The sequence below is a fragment of the Chelonia mydas genome, chromosome 4 (assembly GCF_015237465.2).
Source record: "Chelonia mydas isolate rCheMyd1 chromosome 4, rCheMyd1.pri.v2, whole genome shotgun sequence".
Taxonomy (NCBI): Eukaryota; Metazoa; Chordata; order Testudines; family Cheloniidae; genus Chelonia; species Chelonia mydas.
In genome coordinates this window covers 41,426,155-41,450,610 of record NC_057852.1, presented here as the reverse complement: position 1 = coordinate 41,450,610, position 24,456 = coordinate 41,426,155, and the positions used below count along the sequence as shown (strand labels likewise).

Below are 24,456 nucleotides of genomic sequence, written 5' to 3'. Positions count from 1 at the left end.
CTTATGTGATTGTGTCAGGCAACTGATGGCTTTTTAATTTGTTTCTTGGACGTTTTTGTGGAAATGACAGTTTGGGGCCATGCACTGCTTCATCCTGCTATGCATATATAATATACAATTTGTGTCTTTTTGAATATTCTTGAAAGCACCATGTCCATGTTAATATTATTGTACATATAAACCTACTCAGAAGTTATGCCTGGGAGAAAAACGATTTACATCGATAAAATGCACATAAAGGCTGCTTAGCTTTGTGTCTGGGGCTTCATTTGTGTCTGGGGATCCTTATAACTGCCCTGTAGCAAAGTTGCCTTGCCTGTCCTTCCTTCAGTAGGAATTGTTCTTGAATTCCCCAGCTTTGTTCTGAGACATGCACTGATTTGGGGCGGGAGAGGGAAGCTGTCATTTCCCCTGCTCATGTGCAGGTCGGAGTGGAGTCCCCTCCTCTCCTCACTGCCTGCTTTGGGAGATGATCGATTCTCTCTCGGAGTGATGATGCTGTCTGTCCTAGCAAAGTGATGATGAAAAGGGAGAGGAGAGGGGCAGACCTGGAGTCCTTTCTCCTCAGCAGCTCCTCACTCAGACCTACTCCCCAGCTCTCCCTATCAGGCTGCACATTGTCTTTCCTTCCTGACAAGCAGCAGCAGCAGCCTGGAAGGAGAAGGACGGGAAGGGATATTCTTTTCTGGTGAGGGTTTTGTCCCTTCCAGCTGCTCTGTCCCTTGCTGGGCAGGGCTTTCCTCCCCTTCGCTTCCCCAGTACAGGCTGCTAGCCGGGGCTGGCCGGCAGCAGCAGGCGCATCCTGAGAAGAACCTGAGCATGTCCAGCAAGGGCAGGCGAGGTAAGGAGCAGGGGAGAGTGACCTTCCCCCAGCAGCAGCAGGAGGAGGAGGACGGGGGAGAGGAAGAGGAGCAGCAGCGCCGGCGGCGGGGCTGGAGAGGCGTCAATGGGGGGCTGGAGCCCTCTCAGCAGCAGCAGCGAGCAGTGAAAACCCAGCGGGAACCCTACGGCTACTACCCGCCCCTTCCACTGGTCCGCACCATGTAAGTACCCGGCGCTGGCTGCCGGGGGGGTGGCCCGCTTCCTGCTGGTGCCCCGGCGGCGCCGATCGTACTGCCACAAAGTTAGAGCGTGTCACGCCAACGCGCCCCGGCGGCTGCGAGGCAGGCGAACGAGCCACTGGGGCTGGGGCAGTCCCGCCAAACCGGGGCACCCCCCACACATCCCGCTCCGGCACCCGCCTGCCTGGGTCCCTCCAGTGGCATCAGGTGAACGGGCCAGTTCCCTTGGTGCCACTCGGAGGAGACGCTGAGGCGATGATCTATCTCCCTTTAGAAATACAGATTCAGCGGCAAGTCAGTGCTGGGGCTGAGTCAGGCAGAGCGGACGGGGGAGGATGTAACTAGCCTTGGGGTGGGTGCTTTCAGTAAAGCCGTGATGATGCCGGGGTTACAGATCCCTCCCCAGAGTTTGCTTTATTACTCGAGGCAAGGGACTGGGAAAGGGAAGGATGCTGCGTCAGTAAAATTACCAGGCAGAGCAGGTGCCTGGACCACTTGGAGAGGGGTCAGTGAGATTTGCTGTTCCTGGGGAATTAAATGTAATGCTAGAATGTGTCTCTTTGAGTTGGAGGAAAAATAGACTTCCATTTAGTTCCGGAGTTACATCTGGATTTGAAGCAAGACAGAAGAAGAAGGCGGAAAAAAACAGAGGAAAAGGGACAGCCTGGATCTAGATCCAGTAGATAGAGGCTTTCTCCCTTCTTTAGGCTGGGGGGGGGGGGGTGGCCTGGTTTTGTAACACAACCTTTCAGTTTGTTTCTCATGCAGAAGGAAGGAGACCCTCCCCACACCCCCAAGATTCTCACGGTAGGCAGGAGGCCCAAGGAAGGAGCTCACAGACCGAGGGTCAGTAGTGCCCCCTGGTGGCTCTCCTGCGCACTCCAGCAAAGTGACCCGGACAGACAGTATTAGAGCTCCTATCCTGCCTATTCTTTACCAGCGTTTACCTCTTAGAGCTAGACCCAGCAGATGCAGATGAAATATTGCAAAGGATTTTGTTGAATGCAAACAGGAGAGAAATGCGATGGTTTATCAGTTTGTTTATATATCCTACCAAGAGCAGGTTTTCTCGGGCAATCTTTATTCTTTCAAATGGACTGTTATTCACACAAAACTTTTAAAATTAAATTTGTGTTATATGTGACACAGCGCAGATCCCTGCTGCAAAAGCCAGGGGTGGAAATGTTTTACCAAACTTATTAGTAAGGTTACTCAAAATCCAAGACATTTCCTAAGAGAGGATGTTTTAATATCCTCCTGACTAAACTTAATTTACATTCACAGCAATTATATAACACAGCTATATGATGTTTTGCGCCAAGTAAAATAGTTTTCTGAGAAAATCCAATTGCTGGCTTAGTCAAAGTTTTGGGAGTTAATAAAGTTCTCTTGTCCCAGCAGAAAAAAAAAACCTATTACCTCACACAGGTACAAAAGCATCTTAACATTCTCATATGGTGAAAAATATGTTCAAAATCTACACTAATAGAATCACACCCCAAAAATAGAAAACTGAAAGAAATGTGCAGAGGGCAAACTTTTGAACTGCATTTTGTAAGTTTATTTCAAGTTTTGACACCTTCTGAAAACATCATGATGGTTAATAGTTAAGAGGACTTACCTGCAACAGAAATACATTTACTTTTATAAAGATGTTAAATTGTTTATCTGTTTTACAAAATCAATAAACTGTCTAGCTAGAGAAAGAGGACTAGGAAGGGACTGGCTTGCCCAGTTTTTGTGTGTGTGTACCTAGGAATTGTTCAGTCCTTTAATATGTTATAGTTTTGGTTGACATTTCAATATTTTGGTCTCCAAGGATTACCTCAATATCTTACAATTTCAGGTCAAATTAATTCTTAATTAAATGTTTTCATTACTAAGCAAATTAACACTTTTTTGAGTTATATATTATTACAGAATTTGTTCTGTTTGTAAGAGTGCTTAATTAAAATCACACCGGGGAAGACTTTAAAATACAACAATTAGAGTAACACTTAGAATGTGATAATCACAAATATATGTAGATTCTACCATCCCTGGGTAGGAGTTTTACACTGTATTATGCTTTGTATCCAGTGGCCCAGACATCAAGAGACTTAAATTTCTAGATCTCTTCACTGATAGTATAAATGGTGTCACAGAACCACTGACAAACTCCCTTCCTTAAGAAATGAATATTACACCAACATGGACTAATACCTGAGTCCAGTTTACTCAGCTCAAGGCTTTTGTATCTGGGATGAGCTCCACCTGTTGGAATTACTTATCAAAATACAGCTCTTGCATTCCTGTCCTAGCACTTTCTGCTATAATAGTTGGAAGTGACTGTCCACTGGGCTGATACTAGTACTCCCCAATCAACGTAATAGGACATGCTGAAGCAACAGGGCATAGAGGGGAAAGGATATGTAACCTCTGTTATCTCTACTGAATGCCCAACCCTGCAGTCTGATTCCAAACTAACATAACATGTTAGAGAGGGTTCCTGCTAGATAGTCAGGTCGTTTCCTCTGGAATGCTGTTTTAAATAGGATTTTAAATGCTAAAAAATTGTAGCACATATTAATGACATCAATGTGAATAAGTATACTGATTAACTGAGATAAGGTGTCCTGGTAGGCGCTGTAGCTGCACAAACATAGAATAAGAGACAGTCCCCTGCTTGCAGAGTTTACCATCTTAGTCAACCTGACAGATAAAGGATGGAAGGGGAAACAGGCAAAGAGGACTAAAGTGACTTGCCCAAGGTTATACAACAAGTGAATGGCAGCAGCGGGAATAAAACCCTGGTTTCTTGATTCCCAGTCCAGTTATCTATCCAAGTTATGTACTGACAAGTGCTGGGCTGCTACATGATGTATACTATACATTCATATATCCAGGGTTCTGGTTGTATTCATCATAGTTTTGTAAACAAGACAAAATGACAGAGACAAGTATTGATAAAACATTGTAAAAGAAGGATGGGATTATATTCTTACTGTGTCCACATATCTATTCAGGAGACACCATCACAGGGCCTAATCACATCAGCCACACTATCAGAGGCTCGTTCACCTGCACATCTACCAATGTGATATATGCCATCATGTGCCAGCAATGCCCCTCTGCCATGTACATTGGCCAAACTGGATGGTCTCTACGTAAAAGAATAAATGGACACAAATCAGACGTCAAGAATTATAACACTCAAAAACCAGTCGGAGAACACTTCAATCTCTTTGGTCACTTGATTACAGACCTAAAAGTGGCAATTCTTCAACAAAAAAACTTCAAAAACAGACTCCAACGAGAGACTGCTGAATTGGAATTGATTTGCAAACTGGAACAATTAACTTAGGCTTGAATAAAGACTGGGAGTGGATGGGTCATTACACAAAGTAAAACTATTTCCCCTTGTTTATTTCCCCTCCTACTGTTCTTGTAAAGTGCTGGAAATGGCCCACCTTGATTATCACTACAAAGGGTTCCCGCCCCCTCCCCGCCCCCCACTCTCCTGCTGGTAATAGTTCACCTTTCCTGATCACTCTTGTTACAGTGTGTATGGTAACACCCACTGTTTCATGTTCTCTCTGTATATAAAATCTTCCCACTATATTTTCCACTGAATGCATCCGATGAAGTGAGCTGTAGCTCACAAAAGCTTATGCTCTAATAAATTTGTTAGTCTCTAAGGTGCCACAGGTGCTCCTTTTCTTTTTACGGATACAGACAAACACGGCTGCTACTCTGAAACCTATTGTTACTGTGATCCTTGATCATTAAGTAATTTAATGGTGAAAAACAGGTTAGCTACTGGTCAGACACTTAAACATTCTGAATATTTGGGCACACACCCTTTCTAGACTAAGGCTGTGCCATGTGTCATTGGAAAGGTATTTTTTCCCAGATTTGCACTAGAGTAACATTTGGATTATGATCTTGATTTCACAAGGTACTAATGGTCTTGTACAAGGAACACACAGGCAAAAATACTATGAGTTGTGGCTTCCATTTTTCAAAGAAACCTTAAGGGGATTAGGCACCTATCTCCCACTGAAATGCAATGGTAGTTGTGCACCTAATTCCCTGAGGCTCCTTTGACAATCACAGCTCATATCAGGGGAGGAGTGCAAGAGAGTTTAATGTTCTCCTCTGCCATCCATTACCATGTTGCTTCTCTGTATAGGCTGGTTTCAGAGTAGCAGCAGAGTAGTAGGACTTTGTTGCAAGGATAGGTTCCTGAGTTAATGTTTCTGTTGTGTGGTGTGTGGTTGCTGGTGAGTATTTGCTTCAGGTTGGGGGGCTGTCTGTAAGCAAGGACTGGCCTGTCTCCCAAGATCTGTGAGAGTGATGGGTCGTCCTTCAGGATAGGTTGTAGATCCTTGATGATGAGTTGGAGAGGTTTTAGTTGGGGGCTGAAGGTGATGGCTAGTGGCGTTCTGTTATTTTCTTTGTTGGGCCTGTCCTGTAGTAGGTAACTTCTGGGTACTCTTCTGGCTCTGTCATTCCACACAAAGATGGCCTACAAGCCGTCAGGAACAGTATCCCTGATAATGTCATGGCAAACCTGGTGGCTGACTTTTGTGACTTTGTCCTCACCCATAACTATTTCACATTTGGGGACAATGTATACCTTCAAATCAGCGGCACTGCTATGGGTACCCGCATGGCCCCACAGTATGCCAACATTTTTATGGCTGACTTAGAACAACGCTTCCTCAGCTCTCGTCCCCTAACGCCCCTACTCTACTTGTGCTACATTGATGACATCTTCATCATCTGGACGCATGGAAAAGAAGCCCTTGAGGAATTCCACCATGATTTCAACAATTTCCATCCCACCATCAACCTCAGCCTGGACCAGTCCACATAAGAGATCCACTTCCTGGACACTACGGTGCTAATACGCGATGGTCACATAAACACCACCCTCTACTGGAAACCTATTGACCACTATGCTTACCTACATGCCTCCAGCTTTCATCCAGACCACACCACACGATCCATTTTCTACAGCCAAGCTCTACGTTACAACTGCATTTGCTCCAATCCCTCCAACAGAGACAAACACCTACAAGATCTCTATCAAGTGTTCTTACAACTATAATACCCACCTGCTGAAGTGAAGAAACAGATTGACAGAGCCAGAAGAGAGTGCATTTCAAGTGTGTGAGCCTCTCTGTTCCAGCAAGCCAGGTGATATTTCACAGATGAGAGAGAGAGAGAGAGAAACCCTCATGTTATACATTTGGGTTTAGGGGACTATGTACTGAGTCAAGAGGCTGTGAGTTTAAGTTCATCTCTTCTACTGACAGGTATTTATATTTCTGTGCACTTCAAAACATTTACTGTTGGGCAAGGCCTCAGCGCTGCTGTCCTACAAGCAAAGCAGTATCATTCCCTCCACTGTAAAAATGTTAACTGAGAGATTGCAGAGGGTTACTTTTGACAGAACTGGGAATAGAACCTAGGCCTTTTATACAGCAGATTCAAGCCTCGTTTATGCTGTTTTTAGATTGATTTACTGATGTACTTAGCTATTCTGACTGTAACTGGTAGACCACATTCCCTTCTCAGGCACACATATACAATCATGATCCCCCAACATTGTACTGCTGTCTCGCAAATAGCTGTGTAAACCACTAGCAAGGTACAGTAGAACTTCAGAGTTACAAACACCTCAGGAACGGAGGTTGTTCGTAACTCTGAATGTTCATAACTCTGTTATGGTTGTTCTTTCAAAAATGTACACCTGAACACTGACTTAATACATCTTTGAAACTTTACTATGCAGAAGAAAAATGCTGCTTTCCCTTTAGTTTTTAGTAGTTTACATTTAACACAGTATTGTACTGTATTCGGCTTTTTAAAATTTTTTTTGTCTCTCCTGCTGCCTGATTGCATACTTCTGGTTCCAAATGAGGCGTGTGGTTGACTGGTCAGTCATAACTCTGGTGTTTGTAACTCTGAGGTTCTACTGTATACATTTTTCACTTCTCCCCTTACTGGCTGGTCCAAAGAAGACAGCAGCTGTTTTTTAAATCTCAAATTACAGAAGTTGGTACTGGGGATCTAAAGTCCCTGCTGTCAACCTCTATGAGGGATCCTTATGGCTGCAAATGCAATTTCTGTTTCTCCAGTTTTCTTTTTTATAACTGGTTAATTTTGTGTTTTCACTGTGTAAACTAACTCAGAAACAAGTTTTATAGTTAAACATTATCTGTCAGTAATGACACAATGAGCAGTAAAGCACAGGTGTCCCACGTTTCAGTCATTTGTCACACATTTCACTTGTCAGTCACACTTGGGCAGGTTTGAAGATTAAAAGATATGGTTGGTGTGGCGGACGGCAGCAGTTTATCATATTACCTTTGAAAAGTAGAGGAACCAACAGCCAAATTCCCAGCTTGTCACTGCTAAGTATGATGTTTCTAGCTTAGTGCATAGCAGTAACAATATGTCCATCTAAGGGGAAAATTTAGCTTCAGGAGCAGACTTGAGTGTTCAGGCAACAAAGCAGCGCCCTCTAATGTGATAGAGTTGTGCATGCAAATCATGAGACGAAGAGACTTCTTAAGCATCTTTTTCTAGAGAAAAGAGGGATTTAATGTCTCTTTTTTACTTATTATGTGTATCAAAGATGATGAATTTTGTGGACAAAAATATGTTTATGAAGTAGGATAGTTTTTATTTGCTTATTTTCTGAAACTTCATTGTATGTAAATGAATCACAGATTTACCAGAAACATATCATTATTGCTTCTGAAAGTTCCTGCTGTATCTCATTAGGATTAAGTGACTTCATTGAGTGTTTTCTCGGTCGCTCTAAAGCATGCCCATACTATGGTGGGAGTGGGTGGCGCAAAAGGGAAAAAGGAGATGTACTGTCTCTATTTGATGTTGTTCTAGAAAAACATAACCATGGATTATACTATGAAACTGGAGATGTACTCTCCCCTCTGCAAATAGTGTTAGGACCACAGCCTGGCTCTGAGAAGCTAAGAATATATTAGTGAGATGGGTATTGTAAAACAGGACCTTGCATGAGTAATAATAGTCATGGTTAGGCTAACTTTTAATAATTTAGGGTCTGATTCTGTAGTCCTCACACATTTAAACTGTTGTTAAAGTCATTGGAAGTTTTGCCTAACTAAAGTTCAGGACTGGACCCATGCTAGCAAATGACTACTAGTAGTTACATAGTTAAGAAGCTACAATTTGTAATTTAGGACACCAGGACATGCTTGCTTTATCCATGCCATAAGCAGATATTGTACCCTGTTAGCCAAATACTTCAGGATTAGCGGATGCTCTGAGTCAAATTCTGCCCTAGGTTACACTTGTTCATCCTGTTTGCTAGTGAAGCTTTTAAGTTCCTTGAAACAAAAAGCTGTACACCTAGGGTTTGTCTAAACTGCAGTTGGAGGCGCAATTGGAGCTTGGGTAGGCATATCCGAGCTACCTTTAATCTAGCTAGCACAACTAAAAATAGCAGTGAAGCTTCAGTGGCAAGGACCTGGTCACAGGCTGTACAAGCCTTCCTGTAACCTTGGGTGCATACTTGTTGCTACCCGGCACCAGGATCTGAAGAGCAGCTCAGCTACTGTCCTTGGTTTGCAGGTGGGAGTAGGACTGTGCCTTCACCTTCCTGATTCTGAATCTCCCCACTGAACAGCTAGGTTATTCAGGCCATGCATTGGGAGTAGAATTTACTTATAAACTAACATTACGTCTGTCTAAAAATGCATTGAAGTCAGGAGAATCTCAGTTTATTTTTGTAATTGTTTTTATTCTTCATGGTTACAAAGAAAAGCTTGAACATGTGAACCCTAAAGGCTGACAAAACAGAAGGCAAATAAAAAGAACCAAAACTATATTAAATCTTGTGACTTTTTTAAAGTCAGTCTCACGATTTTGGGAAGGGCTAACTTGATTTTTGAATGCTTTGGATTGCCAGTACTAAATGTAGGATAATTATAGTGCAATCAAAAATGCAAAGCTAAAACTTCAATTATTCAAACTATTTCATAAATTCCTTGGGATTCCTTTTAAAAAGTGATCATTAAATTTGAGAAGTGGAGATTAGAAAAGGAAATAGCAGACTATCTGATCCTCCACTTCTTACTTTGACAATTTCAACTGACTTCAGGAAGGTCTCTAAATTGATGAGAGAGTTGCCTGGATCTAGCCATTTAGCTATATATTCTGGCAATGTGGTACCATACAAAATCGCTAGCTCTTGGTTTTTTTCGGAAGGTCTGTCAATGCTTTAGTTAGTAAAATACCAGCAACTTTCATTTTATGTATTTTGAAAAGACATCTCATGCACGTCATATCGTTTTGTCATAAAATACATTGCTGAATACATCTTTCTTATTGGCAAAACATACTCCACATTGTGCCTTTGGAAGGATGTATCTCCTCCAAAGAAACCAAATGAGTCTCTTTACTCTAGCAGTGGGTTCTGAAAGAATGATTTATAGAATGGGAAATAAAAATGTATTAAAAAAATTGTACTGAATATTTGAGAAATGAATAGTATGTTAAACACTTATTTCATAAAAGATAGGTGGGTTGCAAAGCAAATTCTTAGAACCTCTTTAGATTAAGGATTAATCATAAGATAATTTATTCTGTCTTTATTTGCTGTTTAATAAAATTATAATAAAAATATTACAGTATATGAGAGTGATCCTCCCCATAGGTACCGTTACATCTTTGGAATGGAAAGATGGGTAGAAACCAAGCAGCATGTCAAATATTTGTTATGATCTTGTTTAAATAGCCTTTTTATATTTACTATATTCTAATTTTTATTTGTGATTTAAGGGCAAGAGGGTGATATCATGCTGACTGTTCATCACCTATACTCCACAGTCAAACCTCTCTCAAAATGCTTTCACATGTAAAATATGCCTAAATCAGTTCTGAGCTTAGCACAAAGTCACAAATCCTCTTTGTAATGCAGCTTTTCTTTTTTGTAGACAAAGTATAGAGGTTCAGGAGCAAAGGATAATGGATGTGTGTTCTTTGGCATAGCCGTTTGACATGTTTCAAAAACTAGATATCTCTTTTTGCATAGACTACATGGTAGTGCCACACAAGTCACTGCTGCTATATAATACTGATCATGCTTGAACATTTAAATAAGATAAAATTATTTTATCACTGGAGAGGCCTGCCATTGGTAATTAATATTGTAATCGCCATCCAGATTGCAATGAAACAGCACATTTGTGTTAGCTAAAATATCCAAGGGCTGTACCAGTGTGCTTTCAGGATGCTTGTAGCTTTCACAAAGTTATAAAGAGTTTGTTATGCTCAATATATTATGGGCTGATGCAGACAGCTGCAACAGCAGCATCCCTCCTACATCATGAATGGAATTTTTTATGCAGAATAAAAATCTTTGGGTCCAAAATGACTGCATCTTGTAGTGAATTCCCACTGAAGTCAATGCGAGTTCTTTGTACCATCCAGTCAGCAGAGAACACTATTAAGAAGGTTGCATTGTCAAGCACTCAGATGTTAGGAAATGCCCAAATTAAGGTTGTCTGTTTAACCTTAATTCAGCCCCATGTGCATGGTGATGCAGTCTTTAATTACATCATCACATACTATTTTTTTCCATAGGACTCCTGACTCATTCGGTGCATAAAATGGACTGTACTTAATAAACAGCTATTTAATGTTTTATTTACTACTTGTTCAATATATGGCCCAAGGCCTTATTTACTATACACTATTCTGCTCTGAAGATGGAATTAATTTCCTCATGGGCTTTTCTATGGTACTTATCACTATAGTATGCAGGTGTTTCACAAACATTAATTACTTTATTTTCACAGCACCCTTGGGCAGTGACGGGATATTGTCCCCATTTTAAAGGTGGGGAGCAGCGGCAGAAGGAGATTAAGGTCAAAAATATCCACTAAGTTTAGGTGCCCAAACTGAGCCACCTTGAATATGACTTTTCACAGTATTTAGTATATCTTGCACTTTAACTGTTCAAAGCATTCTTCATATTTAGCATTCTGTACATCAGACTTCATGGTTTCAAGCAGGCACCAGAAAAAGAACGTACAGCTAGTGACCACTTGTGAAAAATTTGGCATTAAGTGTCTTGCCCAGCATCAGATAGGAACTCAGTGGCAGAAGCAGGGATAGAATCCAGTTCTCCGGGCAGCATTCAACTACCTTAACCACGAGACCCCCCCATTTGCTTCCAGTCATCCCCTGACTCAGTCACCTTCCAATTTCTGCAAAAAAAGAAAAAAAACCAGCTTCCCTCACTACACAGACGTCATTGGTCCTTGGAGGTTGTCCATTCTGTGCACTGAACAAACCAGAGGTCTTAGGGGAAAATAATATATGATAATATAATTAAAGATGCTATAATGCCATCTTTCCCACCTTTCACCCATTTCTGGCTCCCACTCTCCCTACCTGGACTCCTCCTCCAAGAATATGCTCCAAGCTCCTTGCCCAGCCAATCCTAGTTCCAGTCCTCTTCCGCCAGGTTTCTCATCCAATCTGACTTCTTGCCTTGCCACTCCTCTCCTTGCCAGCTGGTTCCCATCCCCACACCCAGCCTGGTTACTCATCTAATCTCAGTCTACTTCCTGCCCACCAGGCTCCTCATCCCAGTCTCCTTGCCCAGCCAGTCCCAGTTTTTCCCCAATCTGTCTTCCTCTGCACTGGCTTCCAGTCATCCTCATGCTCCCCACAATGGTTCCCAAACTGGGTCTCTTTGCTCAGCCCAGTTTCTCTGCCTCTCCCCCATAGCAGCTCCCAGTCCCAGGCTTCTTATCCCAATCTACTCCCTCCAGCCCTGCAGGTCCAGCTCTTGTCCCATAGGCATTTGAATCAGGCAGCTTCGTCCTCGAGGCTGCCTGGGCACGAAGAGAGAGAGCACTGAGCACAGGAAAGACAGTCTCTGTGCTCTCAGTTCCTATGCCCAACCCCATTTGGATTTGCAGCAGCCAAGAACAGAAATTTCAGGGAAAGTCCCACTCAGCTCCTGCATCTCTGGGCCTGAGCCTGCTCAGTACAGATAGGATCTTAAGAGAATTAAACTGACTAGCAAGAATTTAGCTGCTAACATGTCTCTACTGAGCTTGTGTGAGCTATTTTTTAAAAGCTTATAACTAGGTTTGGCACAGTTACATTTTTATCAGTAAATGTCACTTTCACTATACACGCACAAACTGATGGAAAAAACACTTCTATAGGCAATAATCAAAGATTACAGATAAGCAAATTAAGAAAAATGTGGCTTAAGAATTTTTTAACGTTTGATTTAAGGATATTTACTTTGTGTATTTTGACAATTTGTGTTTTAACAGTTATAAAGCTTTAACTTTTTGAATCTCAGTGTCAACTGTCATTAAATAATTATGGTTTGACCCCCCACATACACATAATTTCCCAGGACTGTGAAAATTTAAATTGATAAAAATAAAAAATGCTTCACATAAACATTGATATGATCTGTTGAAATTATAAATTAAAAATTGAATTCTGACAAGACTAGTCATAACTTAGCTAAATGTGCGTGACTTTTCACAGGAAAAGCAAAAGGCACATCCCTGACAGTAAGGCCACCCCTTTACAAATTTCAAGTGCCTGCTCCAAGGCATGGAGACTCCTACAGCAGCTTCTAAAAATAATTCTTACAACCAATTCATTAACATGGGCAAAACACTGTATTTCCCCCTAATCTTATGTCTAGAAATAGCTGAACCATTTTCTTAAACTTTCCAAAATAATTCAGCTTGAGGCAGACACCCAGCATGGAAAATTTAAGCCCAAATGGTTAAAGTTTGGCAGAATTATAAACAACTGAAAAACAAGGTCTTACAGTGGGAAGCATTAATACCTTAATAGCAGATGGTGCTGCCAGCCACACCTAAAATAAAAGCGTGGCTTACAGTGGGGGAAGTTATTTTCTGTTAATAGATATCTACTTCATTAATAGCTGTCATACAGTCAGATGGCATCAGTGGAGATAACCTTGTGACCAGCAACAATGGGCCAAATAATAAAGTCCTCACTCTCTTTTTACTTAGTCTTTCCTCAGGCAGAACTCAGATTGAAGTTAGTAAGGGCTGAGTACAGTTTTTAAAAGTTGGCCAAACACTGGTAGTGGTGCATGCTAAAAAATGTGTAATTGGTGTTGTCCAGTCTATGTGCAGAGGATCACCACCTAGGGTCAGGAAGGAAAGTTTTCCCCACTTACAGCATTGCATGTAGTGCAAGGTACCATATGGTTTGTTTGTATTTTGCCTTCATCTAAACTATCAGGTCTGTGCCACTATTGTGGGGAGGATACAGGACTTGATGTTTCCTATGTGTACCTATTGAATGTGCTTAGAAGATATTTTTGAAAGGAAATGTTGTTGCACATAAAAATATTTTACCATGGTCCTTGAGGAGAAATGGGCCTACAGGAAATGAGTCTGAACACCTTTCAGTTGTGAGCAAGAGACAATATAGGGGTCTGTGACCCCTCCTCTACCAAGAAGCCTTTTCTGTGCAAGGGTAAAGGGTGAAGGGCCAGGACAGAGGGAGACGCAGGCAGACAGCTGGGCAAATGACACAAGATAAAGGAGAAAGTCATCAGTGTTTACAGCTGGGGAAGGAAATGACTGCTATAATAGTCTACAATTATTTTATCTTTTCTGCTTATTAGGTCCATTGAAGGAAGCCCATCTCTGAGACGTATGACTATGATGAGGGAAAAGGGAAGAAGGCAAGCTATTAGAGGCCCAGCATTCATGTTCAACAACAGGGGCACAAGCCTCACTGCTGAAGAAGAGCGTTTTCTGGATGCAGCAGAGTATGGGAACATTCCCGTGGTGCGCAAAATGCTGGAGGAGTCAAAAACTCTAAATGTCAACTGTGTTGATTATATGGGCCAAAACGCCTTGCAGCTGGCTGTAGGGAATGAGCATTTGGAAGTGACAGAACTTCTGTTGAAGAAGGAGAACTTGGCACGAATTGGAGATGCACTGCTGCTCGCAATCAGCAAGGGGTACATCCGGATAGTGGAAGCAATTTTGAATCATCCCGGTTTTGCAGCAAATAAGCGACTGACTCTGAGCCCCTGCGAGCAGGAGCTCGAGGATGATGATTTTTATTCCTATGATGAAGATGGCACCCGCTTTTCTCCAGATATCACCCCCATCATTTTAGCTGCCCATTGCCAAAAATACGAGGTTGTGCACATGTTGTTAATGAAAGGAGCGAGGATAGAAAGACCTCACGACTATTTCTGCAAATGCAATGACTGCACTGAAAAGCAAAAGCACGATTCTTTTAGTCACTCCAGGTCGAGGATAAATGCCTACAAAGGCCTGGCTAGTCCTGCTTACCTGTCCCTTTCTAGTGAAGACCCAGTTCTCACAGCTCTAGAACTCAGTAATGAGCTTGCCAAGTTGGCCAACATTGAGAAAGAATTCAAGGTAAGGGTTCTTTTTTGTTTGCCTTTTTTTTTTAATGTTGACTTTACTTGTAACTTCATCAGATGCTTGACATTATTTCCTGTATTTTACCTTTTGAGTTACAGTTGTTTTATTTATATTCTTCCTTTTGGTTCTCGATATTTTGAATGCTCATTGAGTAAACCATTAAAAAGCAATTTTGCTTGAAACAAAATTGCTTTTACACTTAATATGTGTCAAGAGCTACAGAAGAAGTGCCAGTGTGAGCATTACTAATCCTACAATGGATGGGAAACAATTTTATTCACTGTAACAAATAATAGCTGTTTTTGCTGAAGTGTACTCTCTAGGGGTAATATAATCTGAGCATCAAGCAGCAAAATTACACTTTTCTTTTACACAATAATGACTTTGTTTCCATTTTTTATTCACACACATTTTAAATGATGTTTTCTACAAATTATGAAGATGACATGTGATTGTTGTTTTACCATTGGACAGTCAATTTTTTCATTCATTTTTTCAGGAGTGTATTTGTCTGCCCAGAAATGTATTTGTCTGTTTACATATGCAGTCTCTTTTATTCTCTTTTTGACTTGTATTATTTTAGTTTAATTGTACACTAATTATTTTGAAAATCTCAGCATCTCCATTAGGTAATTCATGATTAGACAATGATAAATATTACTCAATGCTGCCTCTTCATGATGTGCAGTTCCCTGTAACACCTCAGAATGTACACTCACAAAAATCAGCTGTATGGTTGAGGCTACACCGCATTAAAAAAAGCCTGGATCAGGGAATGACAGATTGTAAACAGAGAGTGGTTATATAAATGACATTGTATCTGGTTGCAGAAAAAATTTTAATGGGGTCCTGCAGGGTCAATGTTGAGTACCGCTTTGTTTAATTAACATCTTCATACATGATGTGAAGGAGGGGAAAAGACTCATTAATCTTTGCAGATCATAGCCAGCTGTAATTTATTACAAACACAATGGAGGACTGAGAAGAAATACAAGTGGATCTAGAGTGAGTGGGGAAAACTGGGTTGGAATGAATAGAATGAAGTTTCATTTGGACAAAGAACAAATGTATTCTTCTGGACAGGAGTAATCCCAAATATTGTTAGATAACAGAAGCGAGGCAGAACTAGTCATAAGGAAAGCTTTAATGCTGAGAAAAACCTGCATGTGGTTATGAGATAACCTGAACAGAATATGAGTTTGCTCTCCAGGAATGGCCTGCACCGCTGACAGAGTATAATGCCAAAGCAAATATTTTATGATTAGGGGCTTGATTCTGCACAAAATTCATATGGGCTCTGCGGCCCTTACTCCAACCACTGTGGCTCTTATTCAGGTAAAACTCTACAGTAAGGGCTGCAAGACCTCTGGGTTCCTTATAGGTTCCTTTTAGCCTACACATCCTATAGGTTCCTTCCATAAGGTTCCTTGTAGTCTACACATCCTAGAGCCTCTTTTAGTCTTTCTCCATCATCCTGAACTTCTCATCTTCCTTACATGGAGAAAGGAGCTGCCATTACAGAAATAACATACTGTCTATTCTAAATTTCCCACAGCACCTGTCCAAATTATACTGAGGTAGATAAAATTATCTCTTTATTTCCACTGAAATATATTTCTCCGGGAAAGGATTTTGCAGAGACAGAACTGAAAAATGAGAGAGATTTTTTTGCCAAATAGGGACTATCCCTCCAAAACAGAGACTGTTGGCATATATGTCCCACACTATGAACCGTAGTTACCTGCTTCACATGCAAATCATTATTGACGGGAAAACAATAGTTGACACCAATTTAGTATTTTTTTTTACCATGGACTATTTTCCAAATAAGCCAGGATCCTGTCTTCCAGAGTTATGTGTGTACATGCTGATGACTCATGTCTTTTAAAATAATATTTCAATGATCAGAACCTTAAAGTTAATGCATTTTTCTGGCTCTTCTTAAAAATTACTCTTCTACTGGACCAACACAGCAGTAAATCCTACATGCATGTGTTTTACTGTGTGTTACATTAATTATGATTACACTAATGCTCAGACCCCTGTTAGACCCGGGCCCCCTTGTGCTAGGTGCTATACAAATACGTAGGTAAACGACAGTCTCTGCTATAAAGAACTCAATTAAGATAAGACATAGGTATGTGTAACAAACAAACATTGTCATGAAGATGCAGTCATGCAAAAGCATACAGAAGCAAACCCCAACATCTGCAGAGCAGAATTCTATACAATATAAACCCGGTGACAGGGAAACCCCAAAGGTTCAGAGTTTGGATGCATTTGAAAGGCCAGATGGTGGGAATTATACCACTGCTGTGTGAAGTGGGTGATACGTGTTCAAGTGACCCCATGAGGAGTACTGGAGAGATTATGCTTCAGGTCAAAGGCCACTCAAGTCAGTCTGCTGCCCCAGGCAAAACTTCAGAGTGTTGCCCCTTTCCTACTCCCTTAGAAGTTTGCGGCAAGAACCCATTCCCCATCCGCCCCCCCCCCGCAATCCTCCCCCAGCTTTCTCCACCCCGACTGGGGCCAGAGACCATCACCCCCTGCAACGCCGCTTCTGGAACTGCTAAGCTCAATCACAGTGGGACCTGGGCCACCTTTCAAATTGCTGGTAACCAGACCCCCGAGGTCCTGCCCCTGCTCCACCACTTCCCCACAGGCCCAGCCCCTTCTCTGCCTCTTCCCCCCGAAGGTCCCACCCTCATCACTCACTGGATCATCTCAAGGAGCCTGGCTGCAGGTAGGAGGTGGCCGCAGCTGAGCAGAGGCTGCACGGATTAATGATGCGGCACCTCCCTCCATCCTGCTCTAACCGGTTCAGGTGCCATTTAGGGTTGCCTAGCCCCTTTTTCGACCGGACTTTCCTGTTGAAAACTGGGCACCTGGCAACCCCAAATGGCATCCGGATGGAGAAGGCAAAAACCGGACTGTTTGGGTAAAACCTGGACAGGTGGTAATCCTACCCCTACTCTAAATCCCCAGCCCGCACCCCACCACAGTCCCCCACATATCCATCTCATACCAGCCCATATTCCCCTGCCTGCCTGTCCTGCTGCTCGGAGAACATTGAGGGTATACGACTGTGGCCTTGCCTCCTCCCTGCCCCCATTTCGATAACTTGCACTGCATGGCTGGGGGTGGCAGTACTGCTGGTCCCAAAAGTCCAATAATCATGAGTCAGACCCCCCAAAAAGAGATTTTTTTAAAAAGAATATATTGTGTTTTGATCTGTAATTTTTGACCTCCCCCTGCCCACCCCCAGCGTGTGTGGCAGTTATAGTATTGCCAGCTCTCCCAGATTTATTGGGAGTTGACCCTGCTGCAAGAGTTCTCACTGGCGGACTGAGCTGGTGCAGAGCTTCCAGATTCTCTCCTAACCAACATTCTAATTAATTAGTTCTTTGTCCACCCAGCCCCACATCTGCCCATTCCCAGCCACCAATTAATTATGAAATTCCCAGCCCCCAAATCAATTCTGCCCTACTCCAGTCCCATATCTGCTCTTTGCCCCTCTGGGTACATCTGCTCATCTTGTAGCTCTAGGGGTTCTTCACCAACTCCAGACCTGGGAGGGACAGGACCCTCTTCTATCAGTTCCCACACCTGTGGGGATGGGCAGCTCCTAAGATTCTTTGGTCCCCTCTTCGTCTTCCAAGGCCTGGAGTTACAGGGAATGTGATAGAAATGGAAACAGGGAGGAGGAGGGAGCAGACTGTCCCTTTTTTCACAGGATGGAAGTGGGGAGGAGGGAGCAGAGCCACCCTGAGTTGCTGGGCTCTTTCTGCTTTCTTCTTCCTCATCCCCTCCTGCGAGATTGGTGTTGGCTGCTCCATCTCCCCCCTCACCGCCCCCAAACAACACACCTCCTCTCGGCTCCAGAGGGAAGGTGGATCTCTCTCTCTGCCTGCTTCCTGCAGCAGCTTTTTCTCAGGAGGTGAGGACATGGGGAAGAAATGAAGGCTGGAGTTTTTCACACCATCACCAGATTGGCTCCATCCACGGCCCAAATCATATTACTTGCAATAAAGTCATGAGAGGGTTGCAATAAATTCCATCAGGGCTGCAGGCAGGGAGCTGGCATGCTGGCAGCCTTGGAGCTAGAGCTGGGACTGAGAGAGCAGCCTGTTAGCAGATCTTTTTTGTACCTCACTTGAATCCATTCTAGGTTGTTTACCCATGTTTGTTTGGTGCAAGCCCAAGTTGTGACACTGTTAAACAGAGCTGCCTTTTCTACAAGGGTCTTCCTCAGCCTCTTCTGGCATGAAGCTGAGGTTAAAGGTGAATGGCATACTGACTTCTTGCTATGTACTGCCATCGCACTCCCATCCACTATGATTGAGTGTGGCCTGTAGTCCTCTTGTGCTCCCTCCTCTGGGATCATCATGGGGGATATCTAGGGATTTCAGTTTTCAGCTTCAGTCAAAAGCAACTGATAACACAACACTGACCATAATTCTTCCAAGATTTGTTTTTAAAATATAGACACAACCCCTTCTCATGCCTAGAAAACAGCAGATTCGTTTCAACAGAAATTCATGAACTGTTCTCAAAGCCTATGGTAAATTGCAGCTTGTCTCATTTCCTGTTTGCACTCTCTTCATTTCACTTTCTGGTTACATGTAGCAGCAGCAGCTCAGTAAGCAGCTTTGGGTGTGGTTCCATACAGCGTGGTAGTGTTGGATACACATTTAATGAGAGGCGATTTAAAAATGTTTTGGGCTAAATTTCCAAAAGCAGACATGCTTAATTGAATGTGCACTGTTGTGTATGTGAAAAGCCCTGTGTAGCTGCATAACTGCTGATTTGCACAAGGAAATACTGATGTACACATGCAAATCAAGGTTTGCACGAACACAGTGGAGTTTGTTTGCAGGCAGTTTAGTGCACTCGGTCTTGAACATTAGATTTTTAATGGGGGATAAAAGGTAGGGTTTGTTTCACTGCTAATGAAACTGATTTCTTCTTAAATTTATGGAATAAGAATTCAAAGGAACCAATGACAGCTGATTTTTTTGGAAGTCACAAGACCTGGAGGTGGCCAAATATAAATACTGAAAATAGAAAAGAAAACTGAAGGCTCCTAGGGATATTTGACTTCTTTATCTCTTCCCTACTTCCAACTCCTCCTTCGAGTGTTTTCCTTTCCACTCTTCCTCTGCTGCTTTTGGTGTATCCTCTTTATCGCTGCCAGTGTGGGTTTCCACTTCTTCTTGCTCCTGTGGTAGGATTTTGCCTTTCTCTTCTCAGCACCTGTGTGAGGGTCTATCTTCTCTCTCTCTCCCTTCTTCTTTCTTCCTTTTCAAGTTCCTCCTATTTGGGATTTCCCCTTTCCTCTTCCTTCGTCCTTTCCCTCTCTGCCCACTCCCTGCGGTTCCCCCTTTTTCTTTCCTTCTGTGGGGTTCTCTTGTCTTCTACCTCTGCGTAGTTCTTCCTCTCTCCCTAATCCTGGTTAAGCGAGGTTGGTCTCAGATGAAACTGCAGTTGGCCACCTCTGGATGTCAGCAGAGGGAGAAACAAAGCAAGAGCATGAGCATCTTGTAGCCCCAGCAGCAGCATGCACTCCTAGAGGCCAGAACAAGAACTGCAGCAATTCCTCCCCTCCCCAGCTCCAAGTTCTCACTGGTAGGCTTAGACAACAAGGTTCAGGATAGAAGTCAGAAATTTCAGATTGTCCCAGACAAATCAGGACTGTTGGCAAGCATTGAAAAACATTCATTCCATTAAAGTTATTGCTATCATACCAAATTTTAATCTTTTAAACCAGCTGATTAGATTCTCTCCTGTCAGGAAGATACAACAGCCATGATTACGTCTTCAATCGCATTTTAGAAGCTTTAGAGGGGATTAAAAGGAAAATAGTGATGCTGAGAAAGATCTTGCTGTGACTAAGTCATGGTCCTGCTTTGAGCAGGGGGTTGGACTAGATGATCTCCTGAGGTCCCTTCCAACCCTGATATTCTATGATACTCATAGAATATGAATTTTGCTCCGGCAGTGGATTTGCACCAAATTTGATGTTTAAAAAGCTTTTCTGAGCAATGTATCCGCTCAAAAAGAATCTTTAGAAGTACAATGACAGGAAGCAGTAGTCAATGTAATGGTTGAAAAACTAAATGTGCAAAAGTCAGGAAACCTTAGCTCACACAGCAATCACACCCCATCCCTCTTTTGTATAGGTAGGGCCTAATTCTCACTTACATTAAGGCCACCTTGCACCACTCTGGCAATGTAAAGGGACCTTAGAGTGAATATAAATTTATAACCACTATGATGTAGCCTTAATGTAAATGAAGATCAGTCCCACAGTATTTTGTATTACTCCATAAATTGTTAAATTGATGCCTAAATATGTATATGTATAATGTAGCTAAGTGATGGTTACAGTGGCGTGAAACTGAATTTTAATTTCCGAGCTTTTTTCTTTTCTTTTTCAAAAATAGCTTTTCACTAATAGCTTTTTCCATTAAATGTCCATTTTCTTTTAAGAAAAAAGAAAAGCAAGTGAATGCTTAGATGGTAACGGAAGTTATGTGAGCTGCGTGTGTGGTACACTATTATTATTTTCAGATTCGAAATCCTTTACTTCTCAGGCAATTCCTTCATTTAGTGAATCCCACAGCCGTCCCTCAGCTCTATGTACCTATCAGTAAAGGCATTTTAAAGTGTACGAAAAAGCCTGGTCAGTTCTCTCACAGCAAAATTAAATTGTATTCATGCAAGGACAAAATTTGGATCTTGCTGCATAAAAAAGGTCATTTGGATTAACTCAAAAAAAAGCCAAACTACATTTTACTAAACTTTAAAAAAATCAGCACTGAGCAGAGAATAGGCCGAATTAATGTCAGAGCAGGGACTGATTTTTCTAAAAAAATTGTAAGTGCCAGAAAGTAGAACTTAGGATGGCTGTGATTCCTCTCCCATCAATATAATGCTATTACTGCTGGCAATGAGGTTTTACATAGGTGCATCCTCCCACACACTATCAGTTGCAGGATCTGAGCCATAATTTGTGGCCTTATGTTTCCTGTATGGCATGCTGGGTAATAACATGAGAGGATTCCATGTTTCTAAAACTAAAACGCCTTTTTATTAAGAGAGCTATGTATAGAGATGCTGCAGCTGAAGCTAGCTTTGAAGCTAGGGTTGCCAATTTCTATTTGCACAAAACTGACACCTTTGCCCTGCCCCTCTTCCAAAGCCCCTTCCCCTTCTCTGAGGCCACGCTCCTGCTCACTCCATCCCCCCTCCCTCTGTTGCTTGCTCTTCTCACCCTCAGTCACTCGTTCATTTTCACTGGGCTGGCTCGGGAGCTGGGGTGCAGGAGGGGGTGAGGGCTCCAACTGGGGCTGAGGGATCTGGGGTGGGACCAGGGATGAGGGGTTTGGAGTGCAGAAGGGGACTCCAGGCTGGGGGGTGGAGCTGAGGGGTTTGAAGTATGGGAAGGGGCTCCGGGCTGAGGCAGGGGATTGGGGTGTGGGAGAGGGTACGGGCTCTGGGCTGGGGGTGTGGGTTCCAGGGTGGGGCAGAAATGAGGGGTTCAGGGTGCGGGAGGGGGCTCCATGCTGGGTGAGGGGGATGGGAGTGAGGGCTTCAGCTAAGGGTGCAGGCTCTGGGGTGGGGCTGGGCATGAGGGGTTTGCGGTGGTGGAGGGTGCTCTGGGGTGGGACCGAGGGGCAGGGTGGGGGCAGCGCATGGAGCCCCCTGGCTGCCCCTATGACTAGAAGCCAGAGGGGGGACATGCCGCTGCTTCCGGGAGCCTGCTTTAGCCCTGACGACTGGACTTTTAACAGCCCAGTCAGTGGTGCTGACCAGAGCCACCAGGGTTCCTTTTCAACCAGGCATTCCCGTCGAAAACTGGACACCTGACAACCCTAACTGAAGCCATATCCACAGTGACTGGCTTCTTGGTGCCTCCTCCAAACTCTTCTCTCTTGCAACCTGTGCTCCTCCCTCCAAATTCCATGCAGGTTGCTATTCCTTATATTATTAACAAAATGTTAAGTGTTAATTTCCTTTCTTATGCCTGTTCTTTTAACTCCAAATGATTCTGTACATGGTGATTAATGTGCTTTCCTTTCCACCATTTATATAAATGCCTATTTAGTAGTAGTGAAAATGGTAGCAACTGTCTTTAAGTAGCAAATTAATTATTTAAGGGAAACCTTTCAATTTCTTAATTACTGATAAGCAATGCTTTTGGAAATTAGAAAATAGTACATATAAATACTGTATAACATAGAATATCAGGGCTGGAAGGGACCTCAGGAGGTCATCTAGTCCAACCCCTGCTCAAAGCAGGACCAATTCCCAATTTTTGCCCCAGATCCCTAAATGGCCCCCCTCAAGGACTGAGCTCACAATCCTGGGGTTAGTAGGCCAACACTCAAACCACTGAGCTATCCCTCCTCACAATGGGGTGGTTGTTTTTTTTTAAACATTGCTGTATAGAGCAATTTTCCAAAACATATTACAAAATGCTAATTCTGTTAAAAAAATAGCAAAACTAATAGCAGAAGGGGTAAGAAATTGAGGCGTTTAAGCAAGGGAAGAGATATGTTTGCAGATATAGGAAGGATTTTCCAGCTGACAGGAGCTGCAGAGAGGAAGGGTCTCACATGAAGAGTGTTGAGAAGATGGAGTGTGTGAAAAGAAAGAGAGAATGCCAGTGCTAGATGAATAGAGAATAGTCAGAGTATGTGGAGACAAAGGATTCACATCAGTCCTTTTATGGCCTATAGGAAAAACTAGCTGGAGAAAATGTATGGAGAGTTTGAAAAGAAAAGGGAATACAATCTTGAATTGGGTCCTGAAATGAACGATGACTAGTAGGATTGTTTATGCAACTGATGGGATCATATTTCTTTGTACATGTGGGAAGATAGCCAACTGCACCTGTATATAAGGGAATCAAGTGCTGGGTCTTGGCGAGGCCACTGAGGAAGGTGTTAGAGAAATCAAGGTGAGGAGATGAAAGCACGAATGAAGATTTCAACAGAAGTGGAACTGAGATATAGGCATGCATGGCTAATGTCACAGAAGTCACAGACATAGAAGTTTGCAGAAATAAGATTCAAGGTTAGACATCACACTAAGATTATGTACAGAGGTTGGATCAACAATATTGAGATGCAGCCACAAATTTCCTGTGAAGACAAGCAAAGAGTGTGGACAGATGGAAATTGTTAAAGGTGTTGACACATATGAACAGTGTGAAAGTAGCAGCTACAGTTAACAGATGACTCAGTGGGAGGAGGTAAATAGAAAAGGGTAGAAGAGTCAGCAGTGTGCTGTGCACTGCATAGAACAGGGGCTTACACACACTGCAGCCCCTGTTCACTGTCACTGCAGCACCCTAGAAATAATAAGTTGACAGGTATAAAGGTGGGATCTTGACACACCTGCATAATAATGGGTGTAGTCCAGGAGAACAGAGTAGCCCACAGTGTCTAAGGAAGCAGTGAGGTCACAGAGAATGAAGAGAGTCCCAGAGACAGCGGAAAGAGAGAAGTATATAACTACATACAATTGAGAGATTCCCATGCTATCACCAGCACTGAACCCAGACTGGAAATGGACAAGGATATTGTGGTGCAAAACTGGAGAGATGAGAAAACGCTACTTTTTCAAGTGCTTTTGAGAAAAAGAGAAGTTAGGACTATGAGGCCCCATCTATGCCATGAGGATAGAGGCAATGGGCAGCTGAGGTAAAAAGGTTAGAGCACTGTTCTAAACAACAGTGCCCAGGCAAACCATGTTTAAATTGTGTTAAACTACATTTAAAACTCGTTCAGATAACACAGTTTTAATTCCCAGTACAGGGAGCTTTAAAAAGAGTCTCTGAATCAAGGGAAGGTTCTTTTAAGAAGGTGGGCAGATAGTGACACGTTTTAGAAACTTGCGGAAGGTAATAAAGACAGAGCAATTATTGACAGTAATGG

The 24,456-nt window shown here is 42.7% G+C and overlaps 1 protein-coding gene across 2 annotated transcripts in view; it reads left to right on the top strand.

The window, feature by feature from the left end:
- Window positions 1-448: 448 nt before the first annotated feature.
- TRPC3 (transient receptor potential cation channel subfamily C member 3) overlaps window positions 449-24,456 on the top strand; it is a 63,044-nt gene continuing 39,036 nt past the window's right edge. Inside the window, exons 1-2 of one of the 2 annotated variants that reach the window (XM_037897143.2) lie at window positions 449-1,043; window positions 13,738-14,509. In XM_037897143.2, coding sequence (XP_037753071.1) covers window positions 820-1,043; window positions 13,738-14,509 — 996 coding nt within the window. In that variant the 5' untranslated portion in view covers window positions 449-819. Of the gene's footprint in view, window positions 1,044-6,089; window positions 6,362-13,737; window positions 14,510-24,456 lie in introns of those variants that run through there. The other variant, XM_037897144.2, reaches the window with a different exon arrangement.